This window comes from Poecilia reticulata, chromosome 1, assembly GCF_904066995.2.
Source record: "Poecilia reticulata chromosome 1, P_reticulata-male-v2, whole genome shotgun sequence".
Classification (NCBI taxonomy): Eukaryota; Metazoa; Chordata; class Actinopteri; order Cyprinodontiformes; family Poeciliidae; genus Poecilia; species Poecilia reticulata.
Genome location: NC_088830.1, coordinates 30,693,626 through 30,720,605, shown reverse-complemented (window position 1 = coordinate 30,720,605; position 26,980 = coordinate 30,693,626). Strand labels below are relative to the sequence as shown.

Sequence of the window (26,980 nt, the reverse complement as noted above, 5' to 3'; positions counted from 1 at the left end):
GAAGAAAATCTTTGTTATTTATTATTAACAGACTCACCACTGTCATAGTTACTGGCACACCTGCTGGGAATACTTTTTTTAAGGAAGCAGTTTTTATTTACTTTGGTTTCTTTGTCGGTAGACAAGGAAACAAACAGAAGAGAATCATTTTGGAAATAATGTCTTGGCTCAGTCACATGTAAGAAAACATGCTTGCAGCTCCAGTTACATAAAGTCAAAAACTTGACTAATCCAGGATATTTTTCTGCTTTCACCAAAGTTTCTTACAAGATTTTACTGAAACAACATTGGATTTAATTTTAGCATTAACTTTTTTCACCACTAGGGGAACATTGAGTGGTAAATGTGTTTCCTCTGTTTTAATCAAAGTTCCTTTCATTTGCTTCTACTTTAAAATAAATAAATAACTTTTCTCCATCAGTTGCTCATAACAAAACATTACCATATCCAATCCCAATCACCCATTTTGATGAACTTTTTTTTATTTTTATTTCTTTACTACTAAAACAACTGAAAGTAAAAAAGAGGATTGGTGCATCCCCATTGAAACCCCAGTAAAATATTACAAATTTTGTGGTTGTTGAATATCTAAATGTGTAAAAGGCCTGTAAACACTTTTTGTAAGACCTTGAGCACAAACCTTTGCGGAGCCGTGAACAGTCCATGGTGCCGATCGTGTTGCTGCGGAGAGCCTTGCTCCCGGCGCTCGTCGGCACGCAGTAATTTCCGTCCGTCTCCGAGGCCGAGCGAGGCACGCAGTAGGTGTCCGTAGGCGAGCGCTCAGCAGGGGGCGGCGGGAGCCCTGAGGTGGAGCTGAGTGAAGGTTTGGGCGGTCTGGGAGGGGGGACGACATCGCCCCCGCCCTCCGAGCCTCCGACACCCGTCGACGTCGACATCGTGCGGGGGACCTGGTAGGTGGAGTTAGCGCCGGGCGTGGGAGGGATGTCGTAGCTGACGGAAAGATTGCGCATGTGCGACTCCACGAATGACGTCTTCCTCATCGGTATGTTGAAGACGTAAAGTCCAGATTCGTCCCCGCCGTCCGGGTTGGCCGGCGGGGAGGTGGCCGACTTCGGGAGCAGCACCGTGTCCTGCGAGTAGCTGCGAGGGAGGTGATAGATGCCAGCGTCGGACGAGGTGGAGGTGCCGCGCGAGGGAGGCGAGTCGTAGAAGGAAGGAGCGGAAGCTGGAGGCTGGTGCTGCGGGAAGAAGCCGTTGTGCGAGGTGTGTTTGGGTAAGGAGGTGGCGGATGGGGGCGTGCGGTGGGATGGGAGGTTGTCATTCAGGTCCGTCTCTGAAGAGGTAGACTTGGAGCATTCTGCCTGGGCTCTGAGAACAGAACACACTTCACTTAGAGGAGCAGAAAACCCACACAGTCACAGAAAACCCCCACACCACTCCGGCAGGCAGTTAATGACAAAGCTATATTTAATCAGCCACTTTGGCAACTTGTATTATGTTAGCATTACTTTGTGCATCACACAGCAGGGTTTCTGCAACTCAAATGTAACTATTCTTAAGACCATTATAAATTAAATTTCATCACAACAGAAATGACATTCCTTTTAACAATTTAAATTAAGAACAAATCAGTCTTTTTTATCAACAAACTTCAAATTTTGGCTCATAGATGATCACATATGAAGGCACTGATGAAGTAATCCTTATTTTCATTCTGCTTTTTTAGTATTGTTTGTATTGTGGTAAACTTTTTACTCTGGTAAAGATTTTAGATAAAAAGTAATTTTTTATTAGCACTAAATTCTCTTCTCATTCATTTGTCTGTCATATACTGGCCCTTTAGAAATAATAAACAAGATGGAAACAAAACTTTGGTTGAAAACATCAATTGCCATTCTGGCAGTAAATTTGCACTTGACAGATGGGAAAAAGCTAACTAGCTAAAAGTATATTAGCAGCTAGTTAGCGGTAGCCTGAACTGCCTTCTGTCACAGAATTAAGTGACTCAAGGCTGATGATGGCGTTGCCTGATGAAAAGTCAAAACTATGTTTATTTTGTCCTTCCTTTACAAAATTTAAGGCCTTAATTTTACATTCATGAATTTAAGACTTTTTCAGCCGCTCGCTCGACGCTTTTTCGTGCATCGTGAACAAAAGCAAAGGAAAAAACCCTGGGTAGTTTAATATGCAGGCAAAAACACGTTGAGAACATTTTAATCTCAGAGTGGGTTATAAAAACACAATAAGAAAATCCATCCGTCTCAAATCCAGCATTAATATCACCCATTTACATTTAGAGTGACGAACAAAGTGATTTGCATTCCTGTGATTCACAAGCGTTCAGCACTCCACACAGGCAGGCAGGTCCAGTCGGGTTCTGGCCACTCACACACTAGTCTGTGGAGGTAGAGTCCTGCTCTCACACTCCTCCAGGAGCAAATATTCCTGATAGCCCTCCAGTGGGGCCTGGCAGTCCACTGAGCTACAACCACCAGAGCAGCAGTGAAGTTAGAAAACAGAAAGGGTCAAGGTGAACCTCACAGGGAATAATTCGGATGGATTTTTTTAAATATATTTCTAATATTTTCCAAATTTCTAGATTTTTTGTTCCAGTTTAAAAACATTCTAGACAAGACAAGGGACAGCTTCACAATTTCAAAAAGTTTTCGCTTTACTGTCGCCGTGCTTGAATGAGATGCCAGAAAAAGTGTAGGGTTATTTGTCTGACTTAAAGAAGGCAAATACATTTTCAGTTGCTTACAAGATCAACAAATGTAGCAAAAAGTTAAAGAGAAAACACAATCATCACTCTTATTTATGTAAGATTGTTTTAAAACAACTATCGTCAAGCTACAAGTGGGTGTTAAGCATAACAGTATCAAATAGTGGGAGTTTATTTGATACTTCTAGTTTATGTGTTAAAAATCTAAATACTTAAAAAGTATGAAGGGTCTTGTTACAACTGTAATAATCACTGTTATTTTAGCAGCAATACATTATTTTTTATTTTAAGTAAATCACATTCAAATTACATTTTCAATTATTTTAAAAAATTCAGAATCATATTGAAGTGTGGAAATTGTACGTTTCTTCTGTATGCTGATATTTTCTCTGTCCACCGGTCTACTTGTTTTCTTGTTTTTAAAAACCTGTTTGAAATAAATCAAAATCAATCATTTAGACAATTGGTGTCACCTGTAGGTTTCAGGCTTTTTGCTCTCACAGTTGGCGAGCCACAGGTAATCCTGCGGGTCCTCTGAGCTGGACTGAGAGTCTAGGTGTCGCACGCTGACCGGCTGGTACGGAGGAGGGACGACGCCCAGCAACGACGAAGTTGGGCCGACCATGTTACCTATAGATTGGTGCGGAGGGGTGTCCACGACAGCGCCTGACGGCTGAAGATTTTTTGAATTATCTGCAGGAGAAAAGAAAGATGGCTGTGGTCAACTATGGCTGGAAATTTATCTTATTCAGAACAACAATCTGAGAGAATGTGAAATTTATTGTGGCACAAACAGTAAGTGAGACAACAACAACAACAACAACAACAACAACAAAAAAGCCAGCATGAATAAATTGTGTATTTAATGCCAAGGATGTAAAAGTCAATGGAGAAAGATGCTTCTGCTAAACTAGCAGTAGGACTGTACGCAGCAAAATTCTGTATTTTCATGGTCGTAACACGTACTGTATAGTTAATGCATCCCAAATTATTCTGTCTACAACATGCTACAAAGCAAATAAATATTTGCTTTATTTGTAAAAGGGCGTGTTGTTTTAACGGGAAAATTATGAGCCTGACCATCAACATCAGGCATGTTTGAATGCAAAACTAACAAACTGGAGAGTTGGGTCACTTGATTCCTAATCGGTTTCTCCTGCACTCATAAAACTGAGCTACCAAAGGCTTTATCACAGCAGACAGGCCTGAGAGGACTACAGTTACTCATATAAATACAATTTCTTTACATCATCTTGATGACATTATTATTAACGACATATCCAGAAATAAAAATGTCAAATTTAATGACTTTTAAAACTCCCTAGAGGAGTCAGTAGGCTGAGACAGTAGCGGTGGAAATGGTATTTGTTTACAAGCTTATTGTAAAGCAATGATGTCATGAGGAAAAATGTTTTATTTATCCAAATAATTCAGCAACACCATGTACAAATTACCTCCAATTTGTTAAACATTTTTCGTAAACTATCCCTGTTAAATGGAAACTCTTGTTTCTACACATTTGCATTTCAGTGCTAGGATACAGAAGAGGAGCATTATTCAGTAACAGAAAGCATTTCCATTTCAAACGGATTATGTTGTGGTGATTATCATCATTCCAATAGGAACAGAGTTATGCCTTTTTCTTTTGATAAAGAGTTCAAATGAGTTGACTGTATTTATGACTGTATTTAGAGTTTAAAATCCTTCCTCTTACATGTAAACATCTGAATGTTTCAGTTTCATCATGTCTTTAGATGCACGTTTTAAAAAATTAATCGAATCATTTGTTTATTTTAATCTTTTGGTAGCTCCTACATAATTAGAATGACGCAGATTTACAATTTCAATATCTTAAAGGCTTCAGGGAGGTAATGGAGTTAAAGATTTCTGGAGAAAACTAATAGGTAGAAGAGGCTGAACAGACGGTGAGGACATTTCTCACAGAGACTCAACAGGTCATGCGGGTGAGTAATGAAGTTAGACATGAAGCAAAACAATCAGCTGGGATTAAATATACACTCAAGCTGTTTCCTAGCAACCTAATTTTAATACGACGCCGCAGTCAGAAACCTTTTGAGCTGAGCTGTATCAACTTTTAATCTGAATGCTGTCTGAACATGAAGGCCACATGTACTGAACGCAAGCCGAGCCTGGAGAAAAACAACCCAAGGACAGGTCATGTGTTTCTTTACATTCTCATCAAATGTAAGCTCTGAACCGAAGCTCTGGTCAAAGGTGGTAAACAGTAACTCACACCTTCTCGATCAATGTGAGAAAGCCCCGAAGCGCATCATTTCACGACTTGCACCTAAATGAAAACTCTTGGAAACTCATAATTAAAATCGATCGTGAGGCGAAGAACATGGATGCAAACAGCTGCTACCAGACGTAAGCCAAGTGTGGCGGTTCTGTGAATTTACATTCAGAGGGTCTCATCAATAAGCATTCACACCTTTTGTTTCATTTACAGCATGAACATAAAGGGACAAATCAAAAGCTTTATTCATGCAAGTTCAGCTTGAATATATTCTGAGACGCCATTTCATCAAGGTCTTTGCTTTGTCGCGCCGCGATTTATCAAATTCTTCCTTTCAAAGCCTCCTGCTGCAGCTCACTGCTGAGCTGCACTGAAAGACAACATATGCTGATAAATATTTTGCCATTCTTCGTTTTTTCTATTTGTTTGTGTTTTTGTTCACACAAACAAGGTCCCAGAGTTCATTTCTACAGCGCCTCGCAAAGAATACACACCCTTCAAAATGTTTCCGCATTTTGTCAGCGAGAAACTCTAATGCATTTTATTTGACAAACCGGCACAAAGCAGAACATTACTGTAAAGTGAATGGTTTCACTTTTTTACAAATAAAAAGAAAAAGCGTGGAATCATTTGGATTCAAAGTGCTTTACTAAGGTGAGTAAAGTAACAGGGTAATTTATAGAAAAATGTACAAGATGCATGGAAAACTGTGAGATGTTTTCTGTACAGGAATGTTCAGGTCAGGTTTTATGATATAAACTCGCTGATTAATTATTGTTGACTAACTAACCAGTATAGTACAATTACTATTTACTATATTTTAAACCATATTCAGTTACTGTGCAACTAAAAACTCATCTCAGAAGTGTTGCTGCAGACACAAGCAGTGAGAGGTGACAGTGAAGCAGGATAATTATTTTTAGTAAACCTATCAATCTTTCAATTATTTTCACAATTAATTGGGTAAAATTTTCACATTCTGTAGATTTTTCGTTAAACACCAAAGCCTCTTTTATAAATCCAATATTAGAAATGTACTGAAATGAGAAAATAATGACATTTATTTTTTAAATAAGAAAATACAAATTTTCCTTGCCTAAAATGAAATATCATTCCTTTAGTGAACCCTTTATCATTTGTGTCAAAGAATGCATTTGCAGCTAAACATCAACATATGAAAAGCTCAATGCTTTCAACTTGACTTCACATCGATTAATCAATTACTAAATTAGTTATTTCAATTCACCAAGACTAATCAGATTAATCGTTTCAGCCCAATTATAACCGTCAAGCATTTACTGTGTCTCAGATACTGGAAGATTTGATTAAATGTGACAATATAGGAAAAAGTTAAAAGGGGTGTGGATACTTTTACAAGGTATGTACATATAAAATCATTTAAAGTCTGAACATCTGCCATTGCTGCAATCTTCTTCTGCTTTCTGCCACGTACGGTTTTAAGTTTTGAGTCTTTAGAGGAAAATCGGAAACATCCTTGTTGTACATTAATTTACAACTTCTACAGTAAGCCTGCATTCCCCGAGCCCAGAAAATGTTATTTTCTGCCAATATTTGTTCAGCTACACAACCCTTTACAAGTAGGTTGGCCACGTTCGAGTGGGAGTTGGGTCACACATGCAGAGAAAAGCAAGCAGAAAGACAGCCAAGGACGCTTTTTCATGAGCGCCGCGAAGGCCTAGCTGCAAGAATATCTATCTGTGCAGCAGGTTTCTCCTTGAAAAGTCTGTTAGTTTTCTCATCTACAGTTAAAAGTGAGCTCTAACATTCTGTAAAACAGAAATGATAAACGCCACTATCAGCGTTTCCCTGCAACACGAGCCATGAAAAAGAACTGGCAGCATGGTTTCAAGGATGACCTTGCAGCAGCCTAATCAGTAACTCATTTGTAAAAATTCAAAAGGAAAATGAAGCTTAATGGTCTGAACTACTGGACTCGTTTTCAGTGGCAATCACACTAAAATTTGCACCAGTTTAATAGCGGGGGAGGAGAAATGAGAGACGGCTAAGTGCACGGTGCAAATAGCACAGATTGCAATTTGGCTCCGAGACAAGAGAGAGAAAAAGGAGTCGGCAAACAGGAGAGAATGAAAGCCAGATAAAAGGCCGGGAGCGAAAGAAAGTCGGCAAGACCTGCAGGCACACAATGCTTTGATTATCCAGTACTGGGAACAAGAGTAACATGAGCCTGGACTGGATGCACACATGGATCAGCACATGGATCATTAGACCTTGGCTAAGAACTGTGCTGAATAGAGACTTTCCTGCACATTCAGCTCACTCACCTAACTCTGTCGCAGAGAACAAGACATCTGGAGAGCAAAATGTGACCGCAAGCAAATAGATACAGACATAAAGGCCGAATCAAAACTAATCAATAATGGCAATATATTGACTCAACCTAATCCAGGACAAATCAACTGAAGTTTTATGAGTCTTAAAGGCTTGTCAAACCAATGATGTTGCGAAATGAATGTCTGGATGAAAGGCTGCAAATTCATAACGCTGGCATGACTAAAATAAAAAATAAACACACTGCTCTGTCGGCCATCCTTACCCTCGTCGGTAGGGTTAAAACCACAGATGTCGCAGATGTTGCGCACCCACTTATTCATGTCTTCTTCGGTGTCGGCCACCAGGTAGAAAACGCGGTCGATCGTCTTGATGTCGAATATGAAGCTGTTCTCCAAGTCTTTCTTCCTGAACGACAGCCCAGCATCCACCTGAAACGATAAGTTTAGTTGCTTTTTATCGGGGCATTTATCGTTAGCTACAGCCCTACTGGATGCCTGACTTGAACTCTAATCTCTGGCGTGATTTAAAAAAAAAAAAAAAGGTGGCTGATCATAAACCCAAGATTCCTCAGGAACGCTGTTAGAACATGTTTACAGCATGTTATAAGATATTTCCAGCTTTTATTTTTGGCAATCTAATAATAATTATTTGGATTATTAAGTGAGGCTTAATATGGATCGAAATAGATCAGATACAGTGCTGAACTGACTTATTTATTTGATAACGCGGCACATTAAGATACACTCAAAAGCTTCACAAGTAACTCTCAAATTTGTGCATTAAATAATTGAATGAATAATTTCAGGTGCAACTGTTTCTATTCTCTGGCATTCTCCAATCAAACATCCCAGAGATAAAATACTGCTTGTTGCTTTGAAAATGCCAAACGTGAATAAATCTAAATATTACATTTTTGGGGGGAAAATCTTAATGTTTGAAAAGTTTGAAAAAGAAACTAATACTTACTTGTTGACATAAGTTCAGGTCGATCACTCGAATGGGCTTCTTGGCAGTGTCATTCTTGTAGTACTCCAGCACATCTGGGTCGCCCGTCATTCGGCCACTGCGAAGAATAAACCACCGCTTCTTCCATGCCTGTAGGGCGAGAACAGAAACGAGGTCAAAGGTTATATGCATGTTCTCACCATGACCGTGCCATTCCAAGATCACCGCAGTATGACCAAATGCCTTATTAATGCCTTATTCTGGGCCGCATAGCTTGTGGGCCCTTTCCACCAGCTAAAATGCTCTCACTGGAGAACAGCGAGTGCCGGAGGGAAGAGGCCCGCAACCAGAACTATGCGTCTGGGTTATCCAGAACAAAAGCTACATAGTTGGCTGTCGCACTTTGACTTAAGTGAATAACCAAATCTATAAAGAGAAACGGGCAATTGACTCATTTTGTTCAAATGCATTTTGCAGCCTCTGCAGAACTAAAGAGCAGCACACAGTTCACAAAAGTTTAAATTTAGAATCAGCAGACAGAGGAAAAGCAGACGAAAGGAGAACAGATATATGACTTCACAGGCTGTGCGCCATAAAAAAGGTTTTATGGACAACAGCGGACACTCAATTCATACTAGCAAAAAAAATCAAGCACTACAACAAAATTAAAAACACTGTAATGAATTCAAAGCTACTACTTATTCGAAAGGGAGATTAAAAGTTGTCGTAACTCAAATCAGTGTATCTTCAGAGTTGTGTATGGTGATGCTGTGAGCAGGAAGGATCTTCGGCAGCAGTCAATTTTGCAACAAATCTGTAGAGACCTCTGACTTAAGAATGACTGCCCAATTTCTGACAGCAGAGACAATATTCTACAGTAACATGTCCTGGGTGAGACAATCAGTTGTTGGCAAGCTCTGCTAATCCACCTCATTTGCTTTTGCAGCTCCCCTTTAAATGTCTGGCTGGCTGGAAAGTCAGGCAGGCAGACATCGGATTTGGCGAAAAGATTGTTGCCCGTTATGACTGACTGAAGAGATGATTTGAATTTCCTCCTTCTCTCTGCTCTGCAAAATGATTAAAAGTCAAATTTTCAGGTATGTAATAGTATCAGAAACTAAAAGTAAATCTTACATTGGCTTTTTGCTTTTTCCTTTTCATCCATGAAAAAAATGTTAAGAATGAAAATGTTTGCATCCATGAAACCTTTTCAACTCCTCTGGGATTTGGGGTCGTAATTCAGGTATAATTTAAGCTTCATATTAGCTTCTCCTAGTTGTTGAAGAAAAAAAACCCACCTTGCTGCTATAGATGTCATAATAACCATCTGACAACAAAAAAAAGAACAAAAATACTTCCAGCTGCACAGCATCCAAAACCAGAGAGAATAACGGTCCAAAAAAGAAACGCCTCAAAGTCTGAAGAAGAACAAATCAGAAGTAGCATAACAGAGCTGCTCTGACCCTGCCGCTGTGAGCGGCGATATTCTTGAAACAAACTGCACAAATTGATGCCTGTGACAGATTAAAAAGCACTGGGATCATTTTGGTCTCAGCTACTCTGACTACAAAACAAATCACTGGCATCAGATTAAAAATATCACAGCGCATCTGTAGTTTAACTGCACGAAGAGCTACAGCTGCACAATATTAGGAACAAACACAATCTCAGTATGATTGTTATTGTATTAATGAGTTGCAACCTAGCCACATTTTTCTCACCCTCTTTTTTTTCCTGCACAATCTCTCTCTGGTAGGGGAAACATATTTTTTGAACAAATTAAACTGTGATGAAACTTATTGATTTCTTTTTTTAAATGTGTTATCAGAAGGCTTTTCACAATAACAAATTTTGCTGGACAAGAAATTGTCCCAGAAATTATTGTACTAAACAACAATATTGTTGCTTTCAGACCATTTTCAAATAATATGTTGATAATGGCATAATAATGCACGTTTTCCCTCTCAAAGACTAATAAACTTGAATCTCGTACAAAACACTCCACAATGGAACTGGAAGATATTTTAAATGTCCAAAATAAACACATAACCAAAAACAACAAATAATAAGGAAATAAAAACTTCACTCAACTAAAGCAATATATAAAATGGATTATGACGTCTCTAAACAAATTTGCCCTTCAAAATAGAAATTACTGAGCTCATTTTAACTTTATCTTGCAATGAACTGATTGATCGGATCATGCTTAGACATCGGCTGAAGTATGCCGAATAACATGAAATACAGATACAGTCAAGATCCAGCTGATAAGCAACTTCTATAAAGCTTAGACAAAAGACCAGAATAACCACAGATTAAACAAATCAAACTGAAAGCTTTGTGTCCGTGTTGGTTTGTTTTTGTCATTTTTCAGCTGTTTGCTGTCCACAGGGCGTCTCTTTGTTACTGGGCCCAGTCCCACACCGAGACGCATCATCCGCCTTTTCCACTTCACAAACAAAACCAAGACAGTTGCGAAGATGTGAAGGACTTGGATATTAAACTGTAAGCTGTAATTCACATCACTCTCACATGCAGCTCATGTTTTAAACATTCCACTTCAAAAAGCCTGTGTTGTATAATCACAAATACAACCACAGAGTCCAAACGAGGCCTAAACTTATTAAAGCCAGAGCCTCGGAGGCACGGCCACCTCAATGTTGAATTTAATTGCAAAAGCTAAACTGACGGCCAGTGTTGTGTTGGACAAAGGCAGTGCGAGTGTGGGGAGGGAACCTCTCTCTCCAGCATGTGACAAAGCAATCCTGGGTCATGTTACCCTGAGGGGAACAAGAGGACCAGGAGCTTAGGTTACAGCCTGGCTAAGCCTGTCCAGGCTATGATTGTTGACAACGGGGAAAGTCGTACAACCCCAAAACGAGAAGCATGGGGTTTGCTAAATAAAACAAAACAAAAATGCTGTGGAGTGAAACAATTTTCCTTTTCAAATTACTAGAAAAAAAATCTAAATGTTTACACTTTGCTGTGGAAAAGGGAACAAACTGATATTTGAACACATTCTTTATTGCTATATAGCTGAAGCTAGATCGGGGTGGGTGATCCTGATCCTCGAGGGTCGGTGTCCTGCAACTCTTAGATGTCTCCCTGGTCCAACACACTTGAAACCAACAGCTGAATCACCTCCTAATTGCAGTCAAGTTCTCCAGAGTCCTGCTAACGACCTCATTATTTGACTCAGGAGTGTTGAAGAAGAGATGCATCTAAAAGTTGCAGGACACCGGCCCTCGAGGACCTGGATTGCCCACCCCTGAGCTAGATCCTTAATTAGGTTAAGGTCTGGTCTTTGACTAGAACTTTCCAACAAACTAATGCATTTTCATGTATTTTAGTTTACCTTGAACCTAAATTAACTAGTCAAAACAATATATATAAAATTAGAAAACATTTACTCCCTCTTTAATCCAGCTTCTCTATTCCACAGCATAATACCACGACTAGCAAGTTTAATTCCCTGTTTGGGGACAAATCCCACAGTTTGGGATGTGACTCTTGATCTTTTTGTTCACTAAAGAGGTATTCACAGATCAGCTGCATTTATACTGAGGTTAAATTACACACAGACTTCTGAAAGCAACAGGTTGTGCAGGATTTCATTTGGGGACATCATAGTGTAGAGGGGGTTGAATACAAATGCACACCACAAAATGCTGCACAGCATATCATTAATAATGAATGTCATTGTAGTGTGTGCAATATTCATATCACAAAAGACTGCGTGCAAACATTGTTGTCCAATATAATCCAAGTGTTGCATTAAGATAATGTAATATTTAGCCACACAAATGACTAAATGCTAAAAATGACAGAGTGATGAAAGCACAGATGGCAAAGACAGAAAAGATGATAATAGGCAGATATACCATAACTGATATCATCATTACAGTATTGTTTAAAAGAGAGCAAATGTTGAGATCCTACATAAAAAAACTGTCTGAAATATTCTAAATCATAATCATCATGAAAAAAGGGATTCTAAAAAAATTATTAAATTAATTTAGCACAGAATGATTGACAGATTAAATAAAAAAAGAAAAGAAAATGAAAAAGGAATCCAGGGTAGTAGGTGAGCTCCTTTCTCACTTCACACTGTTTTATTGTTTACTAGATCCATTCAGTCAATATATTGTATGCATGCAGGTTATCAGAAAAGCTGCAGAAGTTGCATCAAGTCAAGTAACATAACAGCACATTTGTATATAATGCAATTACCTATTGCAAGGCCAGTAATCCGATTTATTCTTAAAAGCTAAACTAAACCAGATTAAAAAACAAACACAACAAAGTGTTTCCTTTTGTTGTCGGTTTTATTTTGGCAACCGCCGTCTCTGGATACAGAAAGTGAGAACATGCTGCTACCAGCAGCGCCGCAATTCAGCTGTGATTAGTTGTTTGGATTCATACAGACCAGAACAGATAGCAGAAAAAATATGAACTTCTCTACTAAAAGGTTATTTGATTATACGGTTAAGCAAGATGAACATTAAAAAAAATACCAGCGATGCACCGATATGATATTAATATCTGTATCTTTACCAATATTATATATAAAACTTGTAGATCCAGTATAGGTGACAATGAGCCTGATCTATAAGTACAGATCTATTCAACCTGATTCTATGCCTCGTTTTTGTCAGTTTCAGCTTCTTTATTATTTACTCTACATTGGCTGTTCTACTCTTAATTGTGTTGACTAAAGAAATTAGTTGTTTTGATTTTACTTACTTAACCAAGCTTGTGATGCTACTGGTGTATTTAAATGTGCTTTACTGGTGCAGAGTTATTAAATAAATGTGCAATTTAGTACATTTATGTTTGTGTTTAAAAATAGGAACATCTTAAGTCAGCACCGTTTTTCTGCAACAGATCGGTAACGGCCGATATTATACCACTGATATCGGTATTGGGATGACAAAAGTGGATTGATGCAACTCTATAAAAGACCTATGAAAGAAGTTGGAGCGGTTTTTAGCAGCAATTCAGCTTTATAGCAAAGACTTTTCAGGTAAGTTTAAATCATTCTGACATTTTTTTTTTAACTTAAAGGGAGGTAAAACATCAAAAACACTGGATACAGCATCATAGTTTAAGTTTCTCAAGTATTTACACACCAAGTATTTCTGTCTCGTCACATACCTCACAAACAATCTCAGGGATGTAATAAAGCGTGCAGTCCTGATTCAAGATATGCTCATTCCATTGCAACCAATCCAAATTGTTCTGAGACAGAAAGGAGTCCTAAATACCATAGAACAAATTCACATCCTGTCCAAATGGGCTGTCAAAATTACAGAAGTCCTTTTAGCTTTGAGGACTCCAGCATTCGTGGCTCCCAGTCTGGGACTGGGACAGAATGGGACGATACTGGACTGGCATAACCGCAGAGTCTGACGACCCTTCCTAAACATCTGCCCGCCACCCCTGTTCTTCTAAGCTTCACATCTGATTGGATGAAACACAGGAAGATGTCCCACTATGTAATCCCTCCCATATCCCACAGCCAAAAAGGGGGACAGACAGAGAGAGCATTGAGGGGCTCACCAACATGATGACAGAGGAGAAAGCAGAGGGGCTTAAGAGGAGATGCCAACCCAGTGGAGTCATGCTGCTGTCAGAGGAGGCCTGACCCAAGATCACTGGAGCATGAAAAAGGCAAAGGTGGAGCGGAGGCGTGTACGTCAATAAGAAACGGCAGAATATGCATGAAGGAAAATCCTGAGCAGCTCCAGATAGTGGGAAATGTGTGGATAAATATAGAGAGCAGGAATTAATGGACTCATTCACCAAATCCACAGTATTACAACGTACTCGTATTTTAAAATGTATTCATATTCATTGATGCTTTAATGGATGCAACAGTGAAGAAAATGGTCAAAGTAGCAACACTGTTGTGAATAACTGGAAGGACGGGTGGTACGCAGTACGACAAGTGCCCACCATTAACTGCATTATATTGTTGGTATCATACAACTATATTCTGATCAACAATAAACAGTGCCATAAATGTCTATTGTCCAAATGCAATCTGATCCAGAGATGCCAAACGAGGACTTCGGGAAGGACATGGAGAAAACTCATGCAGAATCCAAACTGTGCAAGTCGGGAAACATAAATCTGCCATGAGCAAAAGCGGAAGGAGGATGAAAACTAAGCCGCTAATCAACACAGCTGATTCACTTCAACAAGCAATTTGGTAAAAATAATAAATAATTCATTTAAAGATGTTCTCTCCATCATCTGTAAAATCTCTCGCCTTAATTTAGCTGATACAGAGAGTTGGTATTCATCTAAACATCCCTGTCAAATATACAAATTCAACTCATCGTTCTGATCAACAATTAACTTGTTCAGAATCTGGATGTTCTTCTCTGTTTCGTTCATATCAGTCATGCCTTGGATAAAAACATTTTACATGCGACAACTAGCTTTCACAATTTTATCTACAGGAGTTCCTAAAATGCCAGACGATGAGGCTATGTTGTCAGCACACCACCACAGTCTTTACTGCAATGAAACATCAATTTAGGCTTTAAGATAAGGAACCATTAGGGAATCTATAGTGGGTGAGCTCGTAAAGACTACCTGGAAAACATTAAAGGTCAGAGAAAATGATTGAGAAATAACGATGAGTCAGAAGTAAGGATGGCAAACTGCAGCCTTCCTGCAGTTTACCATTTTAAAATGCCAATAGAGCAGCGAAGGTTTTCAGAAACCAAGAAGAAATACAAAAGAAAAAAAAAAAACTCAATTCTTTAGTCATCGAGTCGCCAAATGTAATCTTTCACAGAAGCTCAACGGATGGTAAATTCTTAGCTCTGATTTTATCTTTTTCTAGACTGGTGTCCTAAAGAAGCATATTACAAATGGGCATGTTTTTCAAGAGCATCATCTGTGTATGTGGGGCTGTAATTGCTGTGACACACAGTAATAGTCATACAGTTGCCTAAAAAAGTTGCAATAAATAGTTCTTAGCACTTTTATCATTATCAAAATGGTACAGCAAAGTATTGCAATAAAACTTTACGTCTGAATTGCCCGCCCCTACTCACTGGAGCAAGCAAAGAAAGCATATAGGAGTTGTTTGAGTAGAATATGTGTTCAAAGCAAGAACCAACAAAGTGTGAAGGAATTCAAAACTTGCCCATTTCTTTAAACATGCAACTGCTTAAAGACAAAGAAATTACAAACCAATCTAATCAATCAATCACCAGTGGCAATGAAAAATGTAAAAATAAATAAATAAAACCAGTAGCTAATTAACCACTCTACACTAATTAGGGTTCTCAGTCTCTGGTTTTACAGCTCTTAAAAGCTGAATTGTAATTCATACGTTGGACAGCTTAATGCAGCATAAAAGGTCTTTAAGTGCATTAATGCCAACATGCAGTCATCACAGACAACTTCACAACTACACAACTTCATCTTTAGTGACCTCGTGACTAAATGACGAAATGTCAGAAGTAGTAAGGAGTCATGACTCGAGTCACTGAAATAAGGAGGCGTGTTGGCTCTGTAACAAGCAATAAAACATGGCTTCAGTGGCTTTTGCCTCCCAGTAAATGTTTTAAAAACCACTGCTGAATGCTGACCCTCCATCTGCTGCCGTTTTTTCAAGGCTGTGCACAATTGCAAACCATTTAAATTGCTTTGGAGACGATAAAAAGCTATACGATTCAGTTGCTCTGCAATTAATGTTTTACAAAACAATTAAAATTAAATATTTTTAGCAGCCAGCTTGATTTCTTTATTTTATTTATAAATATTTTATACAAAATAACCGCAAAAAACATTACACTAAATTTAAGACACCTAAAACTCCCCACATTCCTGTCCTGCATCGCCATCGTCGTCACATGACCAAACAAATACCACATGGCCAACCTCCTGAAACACAAACAGCAACAAGATTAAAAATGTAAAAAAAGCAAAACATTAGTTATTAATTTTGGCCTGGTTTATATTGGACTGATAGCTATATGTTAAAAATAACTAAAATCGGCCAATACCGATGCTAACATGGCCGTATTGGGAATTTCTAGTTTTGGCTGATGCATTTAGAGATGGAAGGTTATAGTTTTGATGCAGTTTATGAATATGGAATAATCAGATTTTTTCATATTTAAATATTTGAATAGAAGCCCCATAAACTGCTCTACTTCCTGGCAAAAGGTTCCTGAAGTGGAAAAACATTTTTGGTCACACATGGTGAAAAGCAAAGAATGAGTGAACCCTCAGTGGAAGGGCTCAAGTGAAAATTTACATTTAAATTAGAAATAAACAATCTGAGATTAACATTGTGTTTTGAAACAATGGCAGCCATGTTGGATTTTGAACAAACTAGGAGAGGCCTCCAACTTCCTACAAATCGATTACAACTTCAGGGAACTAGTGTCGTATTTTTGGCAGACAAGTGGAATTACAAACTGAATGCACAAATATGCTGTTGTGGCTGTTGTAGTGCACCCTGGGATTTGTAGTTTTAGCAATAAATATTATCTATGTGGCAGTTATAACTCAGACGGTGATTTTCTGGACCAGATAAAACTGCAGCAAGTTTTGGGTGCAACATTGTGTTCAATATCTAGCTTTCTGATGTGCAAAAACGAATCAAAAATGTATTACTTCCCACCAATCAATCCCAGAAGACATTAAAAGGTCAGAGCAAAGGTCAGACGGCTTTCCACTCATGGGTGTGAACAGATTATTTTCTCTACTAGAACTAACAGCACTAAGGAACTTTTCATGAGTCACAAAGCACCACTTCCTACCAACTCCAGGTTCAAGAGAATTTAACTGATTTAAATTAAAGTAACCTTTTTTGAAGGGGGCTTGGCTTCATTTTTAACATTTTCAGATGTTTTTTTGATGAACTAATACCTCTCTTCTCTTCAAAAACAAAGACCTGAATGTACAGTTAAGATGTATCAGCATGCGACTGGCTGAGCCATCTGTCCCATATGAGTGGGTTGTGGTTAAGTGACCTGCACCCCAGCTGTACTGACTCATCTTTGACTAGGACAGCTTCTCTGTTTGTTCCTCAGGAAAACACACACACGCGCACACACACAGGGAACGAAGAGACTGGGTGCAATATGCGTGGGGTGAAGTTGATGCAGAGAAGGTCAAGATTTAGATGATAAAGAATATGTGTTACTTTTATCAGGCAAAAAACATCATACAGAATACATTAGGTACAGAAATAAACAAGACTATGTGCTGTTTGGATGACAGGTCCTTTTATTTCTACGGCATTATGACACAGTGCTGTAAAAACGTATTTGCTTCCTCAAAGATTACTTTTGATTTTTGGTACACTAGAATGTTTTACATCACAATAAAAATGACAAAGATAAGCTGAGCAAAGGACAAAAAGGTGATTTTTAGTGATGCACCATTTGCAGTTTTCTGGCCGATCAGCAATCTTAAAAAGGGTTAGCCGATTCAGTTATATATATTTTTTTTTATATATATAAACATATAAAACTTACACTGTCAGAGGGGGTGGGCATTTATCTATGAATTGTTGTGAAGGATTTCTTATGATATGAATCTTGGTTTATTGTCTTAATAAACTGACAATTCAGTGTTAATTTTAATATTTTCTCTGATCTGCAAGAGCGCCAATAAGTATCAACTCTGGCCACTGTTCTGCGACATTCCAACGTTGTCCTGAGAATTTTACCATTTTACACAAAAACAGACCGCTGGCTTACTGCCCGAACCGCCGGGCTCAGCAAGCTATTCTGGGGGGAAACCATGTATACAAACAAATAATGGCTCTTATAAGTATGTTTCAGCAGAAAGGTTATGCTACAGCAACAGTAAGGCAGCAATAATCCACCCTTTTACTTGATATACAGTAAAAGAATAAAATACCTTCTACATGAGTTTGACATTTTAAGATATTCGGCTAAATACCAGAATATTATATAATTCCATTTGTTGATGCAGAAGGCTGCAAAAAAATTATTTGACATAAATGTGGTGAAAACTAATTTTTAAATCTACTTTCATTCAATTCAGCTCAACTTGACGTTCCTGAGCCAGAACTGTAGAAAGGCTGTTTTAAGAGAGGCATTGGAACGTCAGAAATTTTAGCACCCATGGCCTATATGACGAGATCTGCAGCGAGAAAAGAAGGGGAAGGACAAAAGCTCCTCTATGTTTTGTGTCACAACTTGAATAAATCAGTCTTTGTTAGCAGGGCAGGATTGGGATTCTTGCTAAGTTGCTATTTTTATATCCACGAGCACAAGAAAGGGCGGTTAACAAGTAAGGACGCATGGCCTTTGGCTAAGCAATACGTCATCAAATGCCTCCTGCTGGAAGCCAAAGGGATTTACATAAAATATCTCCGTATCTTACACTAACATTTAGCAAGCAGAAAGCTAATGCTACCATCAGTCTGTGGCCTCAAGGTAAAAACAAGATTATTCTGTTTGTGGAAAACATTTTTAAATTAATCCAAATCACAAAAACACACCAAATGAAGTTCGGAAGGCTAATTCTGATCCAGTTTTATACAATTTTTGTTTCTTTCTACACATTATAAAACAGTCATACAGCAAATAACGGGTCATCACCATATCTTTATCTGCAATATTTAAACTGCAAAGGGATGTGTGGGATGCAATGTGTGTTCGTAATTATTCACATGTGTTATGAAGTCATGCCTGCCAATCCACATGATGGATGGAGTCTCACTGCAATAGATACACTACAAATAAACTCTTTCAATCTAAAAACCCTCTGCATGTGTTTTTCTTCAGTTTTTCTTTCAACATTCATCGTAAACCATCAACTTCAACTACAAGAGTCATTGTGTTACCTTAAAATTTACAATAAATCTTCAACTATCGAGACAAAAGCAGCATTTAGAAGATTATACATGAAATAATTATTTTAGAGAGTGACTAAAGTACAATGAGCTCACCCTGTAAATGTCATTCTCAGAGCAGACGCTGTCTGTTTTGACGTAATTCAGTTATTGGCAGTGAGTAGGAACGTGTGCCGTTTTGTTGTTGTTTGCGCCTTTTGGCTTTTATCAAGTATTGCAGTGTGTTGTGGGTTCTGCAGTTCGTGACCTCTCCCACTTCTGACTTCCTGTTTAACGTAATCAGGGACGGCCCAGACCCTCCGAGAGCCGTCACAGCCAAATCATCAGGGTTGAGCCTCAGAATGACACAGTTTAGACGTGGTAGAAAAGTCTATTTCAAAGTCTATTCCAGTTTCCTATTTATTTCATATTAAAGTCTTGGGATATTTTGAATTGCTTAAATTGTGTTTTTAGACTAATTTATCAGAAACAAAACTGTGTGACAAAGCCTTAGAGCGAATGGCAGACAGACCAAAAATGTTCATCTTTCAAATATCTAAGCTAACTAACACTGAAATACAAGCAAACCCCTTCTCTTGTGTTGCTCCTTGTAGTTTAGAATCTTGCTTCTCTTTTCATTTCTTTTCCCTGCATCCACAATTCAGTTTCCTGTCCACACTGTCAATAGAAAGATGTCAGACACCCCAACATGAAAAGCTTTCAAAAAAGCTCTTCCTCTGCAACCCATCTCCCAAAGCTGAAGTCATGGCTGTTCAAAGGAGGTCATTTAGGTCAACAAGCAGCCATAACAAGAAGTGACAGAGCATGTTAAAAACTAATAGACCCAGACAGTGCAGACGGACAAAAATTCACTGGCCCTTCTTCTGAGAGAGAGATCGGTCAGGACATATTAGCTTGAAGACAGCAAGTCCTCTGCCTTATCAACTTTGCAGGAGTTTGTGTGTCCAGTCAACTTGAAATGGGCTGTGAAAGTGACCTCCTTTTTTCAGTGAATACTGATTATTCACCAGAAACAAAAACATAAATTTAATAAAATAATCCAACTAGAAAAACATGCCGTTTGGCTGCAGTGAGATTAAACTCACCAGTAAAGATAAATGACTTCTAAATGTTCAGCGAACTACTTTAATTTTTTTCATTCTGCTGAAGCAGACTCTCCCCACACTTACACTTTTCTCAGTGCAAAGACGTATGTGGTAAATTAACTTTTCATCATCCTGTTTAGCATGCAAGAACTACATAATCATATTAGAACAAGTTTTTCTATCCCCCCAAAACAGAACTCCAGATGATAAATTCCCAGAATTAAGGCAAAACACAAATAATTTAGAAAGATTTGTTTATCTTAAGACAATTTTAGAAACTCAGGCAGCAGCATTGGTGTTAGCTGGAATGAGTTTCTGAAGGTATAATAACTAGAGATGTGCTTTTTCCTGCCGATACCGATCACCCATGAGGGCCGATCACCGATACCGATCACATAATAATTTCTTTTTTTAATCATAAACACTACCAGTTACATTATGTGGAAAAAGGAACCATGAATTCACCTTGATTTAGACAAAAATTTGTTTTTGATAACTTTTTCCAAGAAGAAAACTAAACAAAACAGGCATTCTGCAAATTGCACTGCTATCGGTAATAATATCTTTAACAGACTGATAACATATGAAGGCTCTGAAGAGGCTAAATAATACAGAGCCAAAATAAAACCTCTCAACATTTCCCAAAAAATTCAAGTATAAAACTTAACATTCAAAGGCAAATACAGGTTACATTACAATAAACAATCCAGAGTTACTGAATGAAAACTTCCTGATAGCATGGCGGCTAGCTGATTACTGCTAGTTCTGAGTGGCTGTTTCTGACTGAGCGGAGTAATTATGCAGAGCAGGGAGGAGATCGATTACTTTTTCAGAGATTATCTGTTTTATGTTAGGACAGCGAAAGTTTTAATACGTATGTAAAATGTATTTTTTTTTAAGTTAGATGCTGTGGCTTTAAACAGAGGTTCGGTGTGAGAGTCACTACCCGCGGAGCAGAAACGAAGCTCCGTCTGTGAAATATTACTACCTGTAGCATAGCAGCGGTTCAACAGCGAGAGCAGAACCAGCGTCTTACATCGCAGCTCGAAGACTTAAATAATTTTGCAGGTTATTTGTTTAGGTTTCTGACCGTCATGCTAATCCGGGTGAGTGTTTGTAGCTGTGCGCTGCTTTACCTGCTATCTGATCCTCCATGTCTTTTTTACTGCAGTGAGCCTCGATGTAGCCAAACTCCGTCAAGTATGGCATTGTTTTTATGTCGTATTAGCTTCATTGTGTTGATGCATTTTGGTGCTTAAATTTTCTGCAGCAACACGCAAACTTCCCCATTCACTCAGTGCGTTTTGGTTCCACATCGCTTAGGATTTATTGCTGTGCGTTTGCGCAGTGTGAAGGAAAGAGGAGACCAGCTGCACAGGCAGGCTGATAAATGAGATGCCCGTGATCTGTATCGGCAACAAGAGCCAATGATCGCCGATCACCAATCATGCACTTTTTCACGAAAATCGGCCGATTATGATCGGTGACCGATCGATCGGCACACCTCTAATAATAACCCACAGTGAAATTAGATTGATTTAAGGATATTACTAATTATCCAATAGTTTCAAACAAACTGGCTGTATGGTGTTGCAGCTAGAAGTACTGGAACACCATGCAAGAAGGTCTTAGATTCAAATCCCAGCCTGGGGTCTTGTATATTCCATTTAAGCTCTGTGCATTACGATGTTGGGAAATTAACTCTGTAAAAGCAATTACTTCCATTTGTTTTCTTAGTTTCCACTGCAGTAATCCTCGCACGCTCCGCTTACAGATATGTGGAGTCAGGAACTGTCTTAAAATTAGACTGATTTATGCAGGGATCGGTACCACAGTTAATGGAAGCAAATTGTAAGGACGTTGTAAAGAAAACACGCAATTAGATTAAATTACATCAATTTCAATTAAACTTTTCCAATTCTGTCAAGAGCTAATAAAACATTCCCAACAACCAAGTGGTATTTGATAACTAAGTACACAAGAATGAAATTATACAATTTAAGAAGAAACACAAAGTCCATGCCTAAACAGAGAGGCAAAAGAAAGCAGAGAAAAAAAAATAGAGAAGAAGAAGAGTAGTGCTAAAGATAGGACCACCCAGGCAAACAATCAGAAGTAACCACAACACTGTGTGCGCCTCCGTGTCCAACTCAAGCATCTTCCTAAGTATTACCAGCAGAACCTTTAATTCCCAACTGGTTCTGAACATGTTAGTTATTATTCCCCCACAATGTAGCTGTGTTTCCAAATCAGTGTCAACCTCTTAATTTCATCCCTTTCTGGGAGAAAACAAGAACAAATCTTTGTTAAACTGGAACATCACATGGTCCCTTTGTGTGTAAGCAACCTTTCTCCCACACAGGTCAGAAGCACAGCTATTGAAGAGCTCAAGCCTTAATTTTCTCAGAAATGAAAGCTCGACGTGCAGAATTTCACCTAAAATGGGAATCAACCTTTGTTACACCCCAATAAATTTGAATAAAAAAGAAGCACCTTGCAGAGCCGAAAGATTTATGATGAGAAATTTTGCATTTAACTGTAATAAGAAGAAAACAGAAAAAAAAAACATGAGATAAGTTAGCTTGTCCTAGCAAGCTAGGACAAGATTTGTGACAACACAAATCTAGTGCATCGGGATGTTAATGCCATATGTAGCCTGGACAACAGAGTTAAAAAAGATCCAAAATAAATAGCAATTGGGAGTTTAAATCTGGCTGTTTCAAAAGCTGATGGAGTAAAAACTGGACATAAATTCCAGTAAAAAAAAACAAACAAAAAAAAAACAATATTAACCAACTGTGTACTGGTGATTTTTAGCACTATAAAATCTGAGGGAGCATTGCAGGCTTGTTTTAGAACCGCATTGCTCACAGTGGCAGCATGTTGATATTTACATTGAAAGCAATGTATACATTCCAATTTAGAAGAGATTTAGGAATCTTTTCTAAATTTGAGATTTAGAGAGTTTTTGATGGCTTCATCCAGGACGTGCTACTGTGAAATATCATCTCTGCTGATTAGTTGCAATACTGACTGCTACTGGAGATCCTTCCTCCCCACAGCGCCACCATTTTTTTTAAAAGTCTTCATTTTCTTTTGGGATAAATACCACAGGACTGAATCAAACAGTGAAAAAAAGAACAACAGAGGTTTAAATTATACCCAGTTTGATGGTGGTGACATCAACAAAGTAGCATTTACAGCTACATCTACAGGTGTGATCATAAGACCACCTACATCCTCCTGACTACCAGTAGTTCATTTTTGTCCTCTGTAGATGACATTTCTAAACTTGAATATCTCCCACCCCCTGCATTCTACTGAATTAATTCATTTTGGTATCTGGAGAGGACATTTAGGGCTTTTCAATGATACCACATGTGAAGGGGTGGGAATTTTGTACGTACCTTTTTCTAATTCATAAAAAAGGCATTTATTAGTAATACTTTTTTTTGTAAGAGACAAAGTAAGTGCATAAAACCCTTTATTGCCTTACAAATACTGTGGGATTTTTTTAAAAAAAATGGTGATTGGACAATATTTTTTTTCCTGGTAGTCAGGAGGATAGGACAGCTGTAAGAAGGATGAGATCATGTTAAAATGCATCCATCATCAAGAGCAAGCTCAGTGCAGAATCTTCTAATGGATGCTGAGTGAAACCTTGAATTAATGGAGGGTTCTCATGTTGTGTCTCTGCTTACCCAGCATTGCACACTGGCCTTGACAAACTTTGTCTCGAGTTTGCAGAAGTAGTTGGTAAATTAAAACAGAATTTCTTTAACAGATGATGATTTGTGTTATAGCACACGGGATAAAAATTGCCACAGTTGAAATCTGCAGGTCAGCCTTTATAGAAAAACAGACATGAATATCAGCTGGTAGAAGTCAGATCAGTGCCAGTGAGTGAAGTGATGAAGAACAAAGTCAAATTTCCTTTTTTGAAACTGCTAATCATGAATGACTGCAAGTCAAAAGAAGTCAGTGTAGTATTTTCTGATGTGATCTTTCAAATTAAGATATAGTTGGTGTGCAGTTTCATAGTGAATAGATTACAAAAAGCTTGCAGTAATAACCAGATTTTGGTTTCTTCATTCAAATGTAGCTCATTACTTTGCAACGTTGCGTTTGGATGCACAGAACAAACAGAACACTGCTGCGTGAAGAAACTGAGCCAGCATAAGCTAAAAGGGGCCAAGCAGGGCAGTTGTGTTGTGCAGCTGGGGCATGTAGTTTAAAGGTAACATTTGTGCATTCCTGTGTGGCCAGAAATAAACTGGTTAACCAACATCTGTTGTAGACACTGTAAAAAATATGCAAGCGTACGCCCACTCCTGTTAAGAGAGGTTATTAGAGGCTTTGAAGCTGCAGGGTTTCTGAAGACAAACTTTCAACAGATACACTCGCATAGAAAACACCTGATATAGTTAGAAATATCACCGTTTACTAGGTTCATACTGTATCTGTTCATGACATACAGACAATGTGCAGTGCTGTGTGAATGTATTCACCCCTTAGAGATTCCTTCTGCTTCTGTGTTTCACTTAAGTGTTTCAAATCAAACAAAGAAAGAGATTATTTCATTTATTAAGGAGGAAAAACTATCCAAACCTACATGACTGTATAAAAACAAGCCAATTCCTTTTTGTCACCGGTGAACCTCATATCTCATGTTGTCAGACAGGTTCTATTCAACCTATTTCTTGATTCGAAAAGATTGGCAGTAATCAGGCTTAGTAAGAACAGGCTGGGTAGTTTCTCTTTTCTTTTGAAAATTGAACATTATGTATTCACTCAGGCTTAAGAGGTATTAAAATCTGTTTGATCTGAAAGACCAAACTGAGACAAAAAACTCTAACACTTTATTTGACAGGGTCTACATAAAACTGACATGACACCTTGCACTAAAATGACATTGTTTGCAAAAAATCATGCAAAGTTGGGACTTTTAATGTGACTTTTAAAGCAACTTTGCATTAAAAGTGTCATTATTTACTGACTGACACTTCATGACAACAGTCAGACATTCATAAAGACTGGTATTATGTCAGTCTTATGCACACCCCGTCAAATAAAGTGTTACCAAAGTGCATGAACCCAAGCCAGTTTCTAGTCTTTTCCCTTTACAATCTTTTCTTCCCTTTCTATGTTTACCATCTCACAGTTACTCAGCTTTCATGTGCAGCTGTAAAATTCTCACCAGCCTAAGTTTACTCTGAAGCCCGGTCCTACAAATATACAACCTCCTCCATGAGTCATGCAGCCATCTTTCTTCTGCTCATGATGTGAAGGATTAGCAGGTGATAATCTCTAGCCTTTCACAGGTGACCTATAATTAGACAGGTCTGATTATTCAAAGTATTTCCCATTAAGACCACAATGTAAATTCTAGACCAACTCACAAGGTGGCTAGGATCTGTCATAAGCACAAACAATATTGTCTTAAAAAAATTTAAAATTAAATGAACAAAAGTCAATAAATCAAATATTGTTTACCAGATACTTCTGTAGAAACCATCAGATTATTCAGATATTTCCTGCTGAGGTCCTGTGGTCTCCCTTTAGTCAGCGAAGCTCAAGACAACAGTGTTGTTGTGTGAAAGCTGTAGACATAAACGAGGCACCAACTCTTCCTTGTGGTGTGAGAACAGAAACCGTCATCATTCTGTACCGCTGATAAGCTTCAGACAGCCAGTCTGACGCAGAGATGGATATTAAGAGGAAATATGTGGGGAAGGAGTAACAGATGAGTGCACAAGGAAGAGACAAGCCAATCAGTAGCACTGCGGCGGGTTAAACCAGCCTCACTACACAGATTCCCGGTGAAGCATTAACTTCAATGGAGCAGGTTTAAATATTAACATCCCATCGTGTATGACTGAAGGAGCACAGAAGCACCTATAACATCTGAAACCGGACTGGTTCACCGCGTTCCTTTGCCTTTCAAACCGTAACCAAACCAACAATCCCTCAACCAGAGGTTTCAACCAACTTGGTGCTTAATTATAAACACACAAAGAAGAAGAGAAAAACACACACAAAGCAAAATAACATCCCTGAGTGGAAGTTTCCACTTTGTTAGCGCTTTTTATCTTCCTGGTCATCTGTTCCCGACACGCATTCTGTGCAAAAAGGTTTCCTGTTTTGCCTCCTTTTGTCACCGTCATGTTGGGGGGGTTTGTCGGGTTCTAACTTTAGAAGCTCTGCTAACATTCAACAGTTACCTGGATCTGTCCTGGATCAGGATCGCTGACAGTACGCTGTGCAAAAAATGGGTTAAGATCTCGAATCAGGCAACATAAAACTTTGCATGTGGTCAAAAGCTCTAATCTGTTGGTTTGTTATTGTTATGCTGCACAGGTCCAAACCCTTCATTTATACTAAAGGTAGCCGTCATATCTTGACCTTGTTAAACAAAACATGTATCAATTCTAAACTACAGAAACCAAATCTCTTGTAGAGCTTTTTCTACAAATGCAATGATCAAAGTGCCTTTTCTTGTCAAAACAGAGAGAAATAACATCACCATTCCGTACTGGCATCCCAACAAAGCTGTTTGTAGAAATCTTAAAACTTATTTTTAAAATGCAATATCTCTCCTCGAAAGGAGTTGTTCCACTGACGATAGTCACAAAATTAGGCAAAAATCCCAATTTAAAAAATAAACTAATACCCAGCTTACATGTGAGCAATATGAAGATATTCTTTTACCTGATTCGGAAGAGTCCAAGCGTGGCTCGGCTAAAAGCAGAGCAGAAAAACAAGCAAAGAAACCAAGTTGCTGACCAGTCACTGTTGTCCAGTTGCTCTGACCACTTTCCTGCCTACTCCACTGACTCTCCCCC

At 38.5% G+C, this 26,980-nt stretch overlaps 1 protein-coding gene across 11 annotated transcripts in view; it reads right to left on the bottom strand.

Moving 5' to 3' along the window:
* Positions 1–26,980, bottom strand: part of gab1 (GRB2-associated binding protein 1) — a 63,043-nt gene that overhangs the window by 14,420 nt on the left and 21,643 nt on the right. For 7 of the 11 annotated variants that reach the window (XM_081611225.1, XM_081611219.1, XM_081611205.1 and 4 more), the window contains 5 exons: positions 8,220–8,348; positions 7,516–7,681; positions 3,157–3,376; positions 2,351–2,443; positions 641–1,329 (listed from right to left, as the gene is read on the bottom strand). In XM_081611225.1, coding sequence (XP_081467351.1) covers positions 641–1,329; positions 2,351–2,443; positions 3,157–3,376; positions 7,516–7,681; positions 8,220–8,348 — 1,297 coding nt within the window. Of the gene's footprint in view, positions 1–640; positions 1,330–2,350; positions 2,444–3,156; positions 3,377–7,515; positions 7,682–8,219; positions 8,349–25,631; positions 25,759–26,846; positions 26,960–26,980 lie in introns of those variants that run through there. The other 4 variants (XM_008419994.3, XM_008420040.3, XM_081611202.1 and 1 more) reach the window with 3 other exon arrangements.